At 37.9% G+C, this 12134-nt stretch overlaps 1 protein-coding gene across 1 annotated transcript; it reads left to right on the top strand.

Annotated features, from left to right (window-relative positions):
• The first annotated feature begins 2567 nt into the window (after window positions 1-2567).
• LOC130235467 (zinc finger protein 664) lies at window positions 2568-7587 on the top strand. The gene is made up of 4 exons (XM_056466056.1): window positions 2568-2801; window positions 4494-4827; window positions 5666-5876; window positions 6239-7587. Exons 2-4 carry the CDS (start codon window positions 4521-4523, stop codon window positions 6588-6590), a joined length of 870 nt encoding a protein of 289 aa, XP_056322031.1. The 5' UTR covers window positions 2568-2801; window positions 4494-4520; the 3' UTR covers window positions 6591-7587.
• The last annotated feature ends 4547 nt before the right edge of the window (window positions 7588-12134 follow it).

The following is a 12134-nucleotide window of genomic DNA, read 5'->3' as shown; positions in this document are numbered from 1 at the left end:
CCAATCAAACGATAATAAAGGGCCCGCGATACCCCCCCCACTTTTCACTTTCATTCGAGACACACCCCCCCCCCCCCCCCCCCCAGACTCAGCGACTAGCTAGAAAATATGGATTTTTATGTGTCCATCTTTATTAATAAGAATAAAAAAAAATAATAATAATATTATAATAATAATAGGGGCATGCAGTGGGTAGCACTGTCGCCTCACAGCAGGAAGGTCATTGGTTCGAGCCCTGGCTGGGTCAGTTGGTGTTTCTGTGTGGAGTTTGCATGTTCTCCCCGTGTTGGCGTGGGTTTCCTCCGGGTGCTCTGGTTTCCCCCACAGTCCAAACACATGCACTATAGGGGAGTTGAATAAGCTAAATTGGCCGTAGTGTGTGTGTAAGTGTGAATGCAATAGTGTATGGGTGTTTCCCAGTGATGGGTTCAGCTGGAAGGCCATCCAGTGCGTAAAACCTATGCTCGATAACTTAGCAGTATTTTCCACAATGGGAGCTTAAAGGTTACTGATGGAGGGATATTTTACTGGGGTAGTATTAGTAATAACAGTGCATTGATCATTTATTTATTATATTTTGCTCATTTGATGTTCTATACAGAACATTTTATAGGCAAGACAAGTTTATTTATGCAGCACATTTCCTACACTGTATATATCAACATTTAGTCATGGCATCATATGTTTTAGTATGTTGTATCTTATTAAACTAAGTTAATCATGTTCTAACTTAATTTTATAAGTTCTGCAAGCTGTTTTAAGTCTGTTTCACATAATATAAGTTCAATGGACTCATAAGGTTAATTTGATTTAGCTTAAAAATTTAAGGCGACCAGGATTGTTTTACAGTGTACACAATGGTAATTCAAGGTGCTTTACATTATTAAGAATAACACACAAGTATAAGAAATAAAGCCAACGAAACTATTGAGTAATTTGAAACCCCTGTATTTTGCATTAAAAGCAATGTGTTTTGAGTAAAATGTTATTTTTCTCTTATTATATAAATTACTTATCTTCACAATCTCATCTTTTAGAGAATTTGTCTGCAGAGTATGACATTAAGTCAATATAAAATATTTTTCATTCATTCATTTTCTTTCGGCTTACTCCCATTATTAACCAGGGGTCGCCACAGCAGACTGAACCGCCAACTAATCCAGCATGTTTTACGCAGTGGATGCCCTACCAGCTGCAACCCATCACTGGGAAACACCCATACACTCTCAATCCCACACACACACACACACACACACACACACACACACACACACACACACACACTACGGACAACTTAGTTTATTCAATTCACCTATACCACATGACTGTGGGGGAAACCGGAGCACCTGGAGGAAACCCATGCAGGCAGAACAAGCAAATTGGCCAAGCTTGGGCTCGAACCAGTGACCTTTTTGCTGTGAGGCGACATCACTACCCACTATGCCATAAAATATTTTAAAATAATCAAATTTAATAATCCTAAATATTGGGAAAACTAACTTATATTAGAACCTTATTGAGTTTTTGTATTATCTGCATACCTGTGTAATTTACCATTTTGAGCACATTATCATCAGCATGTTAAAATAGATATAAAGCAAAATTAAATTTCACTTAAAACATGTATGGCAAACACAGATAACAAATGAATAATAACTTTTAAATTGGTCTCTTCGTTTCTCCACACAATAAAAGCCTCTTACCTTCAGTGGCGGTTGACTGTGGTCATGATGCTGCTTCACTGACCGCGCACAGGGAAACAAATGCCGCAAACTCAGTGAGGAGGCTGAATAAATGAGGGATGTAGTTTCAGTTCTCTAGAAAGAGCCTGTTCAGCAAAAACGAAACTTATACTCCTCTTCTACTTAGTGTGCACACAATGACTAAGTTTCAATAAAAGTGATTCAATTAAACCAAACGAGTGACTTCAAAGGAAAAAAAACAGGAAAACTCATAGGGGGGTGGGGGGCATTTGAAGGGTTTCTCCCCCGTATGGATGGTCCTGTGGCGCATCAGCTGCATGAGGCATCAGGCTACTTCAGTATTTTTGAATGTAATTTAAAATAGAAAGGGGTGAACACAAAGAATGGGACAGTACACAACCTGTACAACATTTATCAGAACAAATAATAAAAGGTAGACACAAATAAACATTGAAACATGATAGCCTATACTCTTGTATTGAGGTAAAGTTGGTTTTATATTCGCACATTAGTTCACTGACAACTTGTGACATGTTTACTTGGACTGAAAGACTGTAAAAAAAATCGCATGACCTAAAAACAACACTATGACTGCATTAGCATGTACTTCCAAACAACATTAGCGCTGTTTAACTTATTGTAAATAATGCTGCATTTTGACAGTCATTGGCTAATGCTAATATGATTTGACAACTTTTCTGAAATGTTAAGGAAAAAGTTCGAATGTGCGAATATAATACTAACTCTACCTCCATTTAATATTATTATAGTTTATAAAGAAATATCTAACAGCAAAGGATGTTCTTGTCATTGTGGGCTACTTTTATTTTGATAGCACGCCAGCATCCCTGCTGCTGTCCGCTTCCAGGAGAGAGACAAACTGATTTCCCTTTGTTTACAGTAATGTTATATGCGATGTAACTGTCATTATACCGCTGTCAGGTCGAGCGGTTTTCACTAATAACATTACAATGCTGACTGGCTTTTCTACATTCATGTGCGCTCAGTTTATAGGCGTCAGCAATGTTACGGTAAAGTGATCTTCAGGAAAACCTCAGTGCATATTTGATGGTTTCTCTCTCCGTGATGGTTAAAGGGGTGAGTTTGCGCTTTTGCATTCGTTGATGTAATGTTGCACAATCACAAACAGGGCGGACGTCTTAGGAAATGATTTATACTTAGTAATTCACCCTTGAATAAGTACACTTTCGTAGCCTAACAGAGACGCCTGGATACGCTGTAATCAATGCGTTTGTTTGCAAATGATGATGTCTATTTTTCGGAAAGGAGATTAGCAAAATAAAAACAAAACTAGCCTGAACAACACAGTTATGTCTTAAATTAATGATCATTTTCTGCGTTACAGACGTTTTATTCAAATATATACATGCAAAACATATATCATTTTATATATGTACACACACACACACACACACACACACACACACACACACACATATTTGTATATACCTATATAAAGTGTTATTAATTCCACCCTTCAGCACACAAGTAGCTTTAACCAATGAAGGCATTGATTTGAATGGAGATTCACTCATTCACCCCTTTTAGATGTTTATTCATATGTATTTACACTGCAAAAAATGCTTTTCTTTTGTCTTGTTTCTAGTCCAAATATCTAAAAATTCTTAAATCAAGAAGCATTTTCTAGACAAGCAAAAAATAGAGTGTTTTTTTAAACTTGTTTTCTTTTCAACATAAGATAATTTAGCTTGTTTTATTTAATAACTCACTTAATTTTAACTTATTTATTTTTAAAACAAGGTTATTTTCTAGACAAACAAAAAAAAGATCAAGTTTAACAATGGGCTCAGTTGTTTTTGTTAGAGTGTGGCCGTTACAGCATTCATAAAACCAATGAAATATCTACAAAGAACACAATATTCCTGCACATTTTTTTAAGCATTTAAAAATAAGAGATTTTATCCTCACATCACAAAACAATTCTCTGGATATGCCATCATTGTCTATTTAGAAAAAATAGTAACAGAAGATTGTTTTAGTGAAGGTTTAATTTCTGCATTATACAAGATGCTGATGTCAGGATAAAAGGAATCTTTGAATTGGAAGGTTGGAGATTAGATCTTAAGGAGGATATCTCTGTAGATGATTAGATGAAGACATGCGAGGAAGCTCAATCACTAACAGTGAACACTCGGCTGAAACTGTTACAATATAAGTGGCTGATAAGGAATTACTCCAGTTTTATTGCATAATTATGATGAAAATATTCCAGATATTTGCTTGAGATGCAGTGACCTTAAAGGAACGCTGGATCACTGTATAAGGGAATCTAAAGGAAATCAGAACTTCTGGAAAGGTGTAAAAGAAATGATAGAAAAGATTCTTGAGGCTAATAGACTAATGTCTCCTTTATTTTTTTATTTCATTTATATCACAAGGAGATCAACTTAAAAAAGACTTAAAATGACTTGTAAAGTAAATGTGCACCAAATATAGGCCATTGGCTGAAAGAGATGGTACCAAACATGCCAATGGAGAAAATAACTTATATATTACAGTTTTTCTCAGTGGCTTTGGTGCATCTCTCACAACACTGTTTACATTTGCACAACAGTTCATGCATTTCTCAAAACAGTTTGTACAAACTGCAAAATCTAGTTGATAACCTGTAAAAGCGTGTCACTTGCTCAAAATGGACATCTCATTCCTCTAAAGCAAGTGTTAATATTAATGAAAGTGTCAGTGTCATCAAGATGAAAAGTCATAACAGGTGCTCTTTAACTCAATGCATGTTATCGTCATCATCAGGTGTGATGTTTTCTTCAATCCTCCATCATGTCCCTCTCCTCCAAGCCTCGATCCCTGGTGCTCCACAAACGCAGCCATGCTGGAGAAAAGCCCCACACCTGCCGGCTCTGCTCCAAAACCTTCATCTCGTCCTCTCACCTGGCTCTCCATCTGCGCTCGCACTCCGGAGAGCGCAAGTACAAGTGCAGCGTCTGCTCCAAGATGTTCATGCAGTCGTCGCAGCTCATGCGCCACAAGACCATCCACACGGGGGAGAAACCCTTCAAATGCCCCGACTGCAACAAGTGCTTCGGCCGCGCGTCACACCTGAAGACCCACAGCAGGCTCCACACAGGTCAGAAACACTTCACATGCAGCAAACGCAAGTCTTACTCAGAGTTTTGGTCTTCTTTCTAGTCCAAATATCCGAAGAGGCTAAAATCAAGAACAGTTTTGGGTACATATTGGGTTTCATCCACTAATAATTGTGTGTGTTTTCATATTTATACACACGTTTAAACTTCTCATGAAAACTCGCCCCCTAATTCACAACACATGAGGTGTAACCTTACACTCAAATCATGGTTCAGTACTGTTAGATCATACTCTCCACCCCAGATAAAGTAGATCCAGCCCCAGATGCCAGATCTTGTCAGGAAATTTCTCCAGGTATCTAGACAACAAGTCAACAGAGTTTCCAATACTTAAACCTGGGAATTAGGGGCCTCCGGCTCCGACCAATGCCAGTTATGTAATGTTATATAACAGTTCGTGTGAAAAATAAAAAGAACACGTGCATTGTATATTGTTTAATAGGCAGGAAAGCAAGTGTTTGGAGCAGTATCTGATATATCAGATATATATGTATCGGTATATGTATATGTATCGGATATATATGTGTATATCCGATGAATACTTGCTGTGTGTGTGTGTAAATCACAAAGACTTGCTGTCTTGCTCACAGATACACCAGTGAGACATTTATCTATCAGGTCCACAACTAAACATTACCAACACTAAATTGGCCAGTGTTTCAGTTTCATTGTCCAACCCTTGTGTATAATATATATGTACTATTTCTGCGAACATGACAATATCTCTTGCCTGTCTACAAAATGCTTCTTGATTTAAGATTGTTAGGATATTTGGACCAGAAACAGGATCAATAATATAAACTGTTATTTGTTCGACAGGTGAGAAGCCCTTCCAGTGCACACTGTGTGACAGGGCGTTCACACAGAAAGCCGGACTCGTCATTCACCTGCGTCTGCACACCGGGGAACGGCCATTTAAGTGTGATAAATGTGGAAAAGCTTTCCGTACGTCAGCTCATCTGCTGAACCACCAGGCGCTGGAGCTGGGCGAGGGCAGACACATGTGCTCCACCTGCCACAAGGGCTTCAGGTACAGCTGCACTATATATGTATATACAATCTGAAGTAATCTGTAGTAATGCAGGATCTGCAGTGTTGAGTCTGGATTATAGGTGATCAGACACTGCAGTTCAGAACACACTGAGAAAATTGAGCACACTGTAAACAACGTCTGATAATGAACAGTTTCTGCATTTGCATTATGAATTGCATTATGGGACGTTGATCTCTGCTCTGTCCACTTCTGATGTTGAAAATTCAACTCTACAGTTTAACAAAATGACTTTTATTGACATTTTAGTGGTTTGAAATAATAAAAAAGACTATATAATTATTCAAACTTCAATAAAAGAGAAAAAATGTTATTATTAAAGTATAATACTCTCTCTGCAGGTCTCTGTCCATGCTGAAGCACCATGAGAAGAGCCACCAGTCTGGATCAACAGAAGCCTCCCTGTGCTGTAGCGTTTGCTCCGGGGCCTTCGGTCAATCCTCACACGCACACTTACTCAACGGGCAGCAGCTCTTCCACTGCAAAGTGTGCAACCAGACGTTTGTGAAAATGTCCACCTTCGAGAAACACTGCCGCCAACACCAGCGGGACGCACACCAGTGTGTGAAGGAGGAGGAGGATTCGTACGATCCTCTGTTTGAGCTGCATTCGGCTGCGTCCCAAACACAGAGCACTTCAGAGGTCAACACACGCTCCAAAACCAGAGCCAGAGTCAAGAGCACTGCGGAGTAACACTACAGTAACACTTCACTTTAAGGGGCGTTCATAAGGCTGTCATTAAACCTTAATAATCATGACTTGCAAGTTCATTAAGCGCCATCTGGTGTCTGGTGGTGGTTTTGCGCGTTTAGTCTGCTCAAAAAAATCGCTTTGGTATGAATACGAAAAAAACATTATGATAGCATTGTACTTGAAGGAGTGTTCATAAGACTGTCATTAAACCTTTATAATCATGACTTTCAAGTTCATTAAGCGCCATCTAGTGTCAGGTGGTGATTATGCACATTCAGTCTGCTCAAAAAATGTATTTGGTATGAATGCAGAAAAGCGTTACAGTAACTGTATGAAGGGGTGTTCATAAGACTGTCATTAAACCTTTATAATCATGACTTGCAGTTCGTTAAGCGCCATCTAGTGTCAGGTGGTGATTATGCACATTCAGTCTGCTCAAAAAATGTATTTGGTATGAATGCAGAAAAGCGTTACAGTAACTTTATGAAGGGGTGTTCATAAGACTGTCATTAAACCTTTATAAGCATGACTTAAATGTTCATTAAGTGCCATCTAGTGTCAGGTGATGATTTTGCGCATTCAGTCTGCTCAAAAAATTGTTTTGTCATGAAAGCGGAATAATGTTATGGTAGCACTGCACCTGAAGGGGTGTTCATAAGACTGTCATTAAACCTTTATAATCATGACTTGCAAGTTCAATAAGCGCCATCTACTGTCAGGTGGTGATTATGCACATTCAGTTTGCTCAAAATATGTATTTGGCATGAATGCAGAAAAACGTTACAATAACTGTATAAAGGGGTGTTCATAAGACTGTCATTAAACCTTTATAATCATGACTTGTAAGTTCATTAAGCGCCATCTAGTGTCAGGTGGTGATTTTGCATGTCAGCTCAAAAAATTGATTTGGTATGAATACGGAAAAAACGTTACAGTAACACTGTATGAAGGGGTGTTCATAACACTGTCATTAAACCTTTATAACCATGACATAACACATGAATGAGAATTTATACATGCTTTTGATTACAACTGTTTTTTTTTACTGTCATTTGATCATTTATGTCATTTTGAATGCAAAGATGACATTATTTGTTATGACAACTTAAACCGCAACCTTTTTTGGTCATAACAACTTTAAGTGACAAAGACAACAACACACGCTCCAAAACCAGAGCCAGAGTCAAGAGCACTGCGGAGAACACAGAATTATGTTATGGTTATACTTTACGTCAAGGGGTGTTCATAAGACTGTCATTAAACCTTTATAATCATGGCATGCAAGTTCATTAAGCGCCATCTAGTGTCAGGTGGTGATTTTGCATGTTCAGTCTGCTCAAAAATCAGAGTGTGGAAACACTGGACTTGAAGAGGTGTTCATAAGACTGTCATTAAACCTTTATAATCATGACATAACACATGAATGAGATTTTATCCATGCTTATGATTACAACTGTTAATGTGTCATTCTCTCAGTTATGTTGTTTTAAATTGTTGGCATTTTTGAGTGCAGTGAATCAGAAATGAAAGTATGAAACAAAGAAGAGTAAAGAGAGAAGTGATGTGTTGTTAATTCTTTCTGAGCCTCAGACCGAAGGAAAGAAATGTCAAATTTGTTCCTTTATTTTTTATTTTATTCATTTATAAGACGTTGAATAAAGGGTCTATAAGCCATTCATCACAGTGACAAATTATCCCCACAAAAGCTAGAAATACAATGTTTTCGCCAATGTTAGCAAAGCTAATATTGCATTTTTAAAAATGCAAGCCAATAAAGAGTGGTTTTACAACAGCCAGTGTTGTCCTGGAACAATTTTGTGCAGTTATTGTTTGCAAAATCAGATATTCTGTTTCACTTTGTAAGACGTATAATTTAATTATTTAAATATAGGCCTACTGTATTTGCAAAACTTCAATAATAATAAAAAAAAGTATCGGTAACAATATTTGCAATACTCGCCCTGTATTTACTTAGTATAGAGCTCTTTTTGAAAAAGCAGAAAAATAATTATAAATAAACATGAGCCTGAGGCAGTTTTTATGATTAAATAATGCTTTCACGTCTGGTGTTTTGCACGTTTGATAGACTTCAAATTAAATTCTCATTCATTGGAGGGCCAAGAGAAAGCAGTACAATAGTGCTGTCGATAAGGCTGAAAACCTAAATTAGAATTTCTTTCTTAAATAAAATACGAATTATATTTGAATTCTAAAAACAATAATTATTAAAGTACTGTATTGTGCACATTGTCCACAAGAGGGCGCAAGAGAGCACAATAAGCAAATTAAAACCAAATCAAGCATCACATTTTTTAAAAAATTTTTCATTGAAATGAAACTGAAAAGTGAATAATGCTTAAAAATGCATAAACATCTGAATAAGTAAAAAAATGCATAAACGTATAAAATGTTGTTAAATGCAATATAATTTCTTTAATATGCATGCAAGGGAAACTAGGAATCAAGTAAACTGAGTGCATCGATAACCCAAGAGAAAACTCAAAATCACGTTACTCACTCACTACATCTATATATTGTTGGTCCAAAACAGAAATTAGATTTATTTTATTTGAAACATTTCAAATAAAGTCTGTTTACGTGTCACAAAATAAGCGTGTAATAGGGGAATTGATGAACTAAATTGGTCGAATGTGTGTTTCCAACACAATCTCACGGCAATTCGTAACTTTTTGATTTAGTAGCTAATTCGTATGAATTCGTACGATCTAATTCGTACATTTTCGTACGATTTGCTCATCCCCCAATGACGGTTGGGTTTAGGGGTGGGGTTAGGTGCCACGCCTCCTTTTTAAAATCGTATAATTTCATACGAATGAACTCGTACAAATTTGTACGAATTAGCCACTAAACTGACAAAACGTAAAATACTTACGTTTTCTCGTGAGATCAGGCTGGTGTTTCCCAGTGTTGGGTTGTGACTGGAAGCGCATCCACTGCGTAAAACATAGGCTGGAATAGTTGGCGGTTCATTCCGCTGTGGCGACCCCTAATTAATAAGCCGAAAACAAAATGAATGAACGAATGATGTTTGTTTTGACAGCCTTATACACTATTGACCTTATTTGGGATGTACGAGCGGACACAGCCATTGTAATATTTTTGGCTTCCGCTCTCATTCACTTTCAGTGATTTTTAGAGGTCAAAAACAGCTTGTTCTGCTGCTTGATGTTGCAAACTGATCTTTTCTTATTATATTATTCCACTTTTTATGTATAGTCATGAACATGTGATTGTAGAGCGAGTAGTTTGACCGTTTTCTGCATATTATTTATTATTCCTAGTCTCCCGCAAGGGACTGAATCTGAAGTTCAGCAAAAATGAATGTTCTTCAGCATCTCAGAGTAAGGTCAGTGCTGTTTTTGAACATTCTGACACCTAAGTAGGCAGGGTTATAAACATGTGTTATGAACAGCTTTGTAAACATTGATCAGTAGCATCGAGCTATTCAGTAGCGCAGAAAACAAGCAACACAGCTACTTCACATTTACAGATAAAGTTGTGCATGAAATTTTGTATACACCCTTTGCCGAATGTGTTAAATTGTGAAGTGTTTTAACGAAATAAATCCGATCATACAAAACAAATCTTTTGAATATTTTACATTTAGTACTGTCCTGACTCCTGTAACATCTGGCCAAAGGGCCACCAACAGCTTTGGGCAAAATTGGGTACGTTTGGGGATGTTGATTATACACCGTCCCTTGTTGTGAAATAAATCAAGTGAAATTGAGTAAGACATTTGACATATAAGATGATTACATACGTTCACAAGACAAAAACACAGCTGAAGTGTGTATACCCTTGGTTTTGTAACTGTGTGTGTGTTTTGCTGGTATTTCTCTGCTTTGTGATGTTTTTTGTGAGTCTCTTGTTTGTTTTAACCTCATAAACTGCTGCTGCTGTTTTATTGATTAAGTGAAGTTTCATAAACTAATTTGGAGAGGAGCACGTGATATGATTGAGCTCGACTGGCCACTCATCAGTAATCAGTAATAATCCAATCAGAGTGATCCTAGTTTACTATAAATGGATCATTTTCTCCCTAATGTTTTATCTTCGTTTGGAAGAATCCCCCCTTCCACCCCTTCTCCTCCTTTTCCTCCCTTTTCTAAAAGGGGAGCTCTCGAGACCTACTGTACCTGATCTCGGATCTCCTGATATGCTTATCGACCGGGCGGGAGCCCTGGGCTCAAATATCTCCGAGCTCAGGGTTCTCTCCCGGACAGCATGCCAAACCTGCTTTATACGCCAAGCATATCTAAGTGGGAACTCTTGAATTGAATGATTAAGTGAATGGATGGTCTTGGTGTGTGAGCCACTTTCACCACCAGAGGGCAACATTTATCCACACATGCAAAACAATGCAAGATGCAGCAAAATCTTACACAGAAGCATTTTTGTGGAGACTAAATATACTGTATAAATGCCTCGCTAATGTCTCTGCACACTCAACTCAGCATTTCAACACAAAAAAATGTAAGCAGGAAATGCAGAAACGCCTCAAAAGTAACTTGTGACTGAAAATAATCTGCAGTTTCTTTCCAGCATGTTAGTAAATATATAGATATTGCAACTTTAATTAGATGTGAGGTGAGAATAGCTCATCTATATACTGCCAGTGGTGTAAACTAACTAATTACAAATACTCAAACTACTGTAATTGAGTAGTTTTTCTCAGAAATTGTAATTCACTAAGTAGTTGTAAAGATGCGTACTTTTACACATGTTCAGTGCAGTATCGGTACTTCTACTCCTCTACTTTCCTTCAACCTGCAGTCACTGCTTTATTTTTTCCTGTCTAGATTAATCAGTCCAATTAAATCGCACATAGAAGGCAAATCGCATCATAATGAACTACCTCACGACATGCAGCAAACTGTTTGAAAGCATTACAAGTGTCCAAGCCAATGTCCAAAATCTTTACACGCATTGACCCAGAGACTGTTTAGATGCATGTTACTGATGAGAAGATGACGGATGTTTACTGTGTGATGACCGAAATGGCCTTAAACACTCAGCAGGCACAAGACGTCAACAAGACGTCAGATTGATGTTGTACCCCAATGTCGTGGGGACCAGGGGCGTAGCAGACATTTTAAAAATAGGGGGGACGGCTGTATAAGATCATATGTTCATATAATTATTTATCACCTGTTTCTAAATGGTCTGTCTCTAAAAGTGAGGGGGATGGATCCCCCCCGTCCCCCCCGGTTGCTACGCCCCTGGTGGGGACGTTGCATTTTGTTTGGAAACGAAAATCAGGTTGATGTCAGAACCCACCGTCAGGTTGACCTCAATTAGTGGTGGGCAAAGCGAGGCTTCATGAAACACTGAAACAGTCGAAGCAAAAGTGTCGAAGCTTCGAAACGTTTCAAACCGCACTCTACGGTGACACCTGGTGGTCATATTTTAATGGATTGCACTGGAACAGCTTCAGCAAAAAACAGTTGAGCAAATTGAGGTATTCAAATCTACAAGTGATTTAGTGGAGTCGTTAGGGTTCCTGACTATTGTACGGCGATA

The sequence above is a fragment of the Danio aesculapii genome, chromosome 9 (assembly GCF_903798145.1).
Source record: "Danio aesculapii chromosome 9, fDanAes4.1, whole genome shotgun sequence".
In the NCBI taxonomy this organism is placed as follows: Eukaryota; Metazoa; Chordata; class Actinopteri; order Cypriniformes; family Danionidae; genus Danio; species Danio aesculapii.
This window is presented reverse-complemented; position numbering and strand designations above follow the sequence as displayed.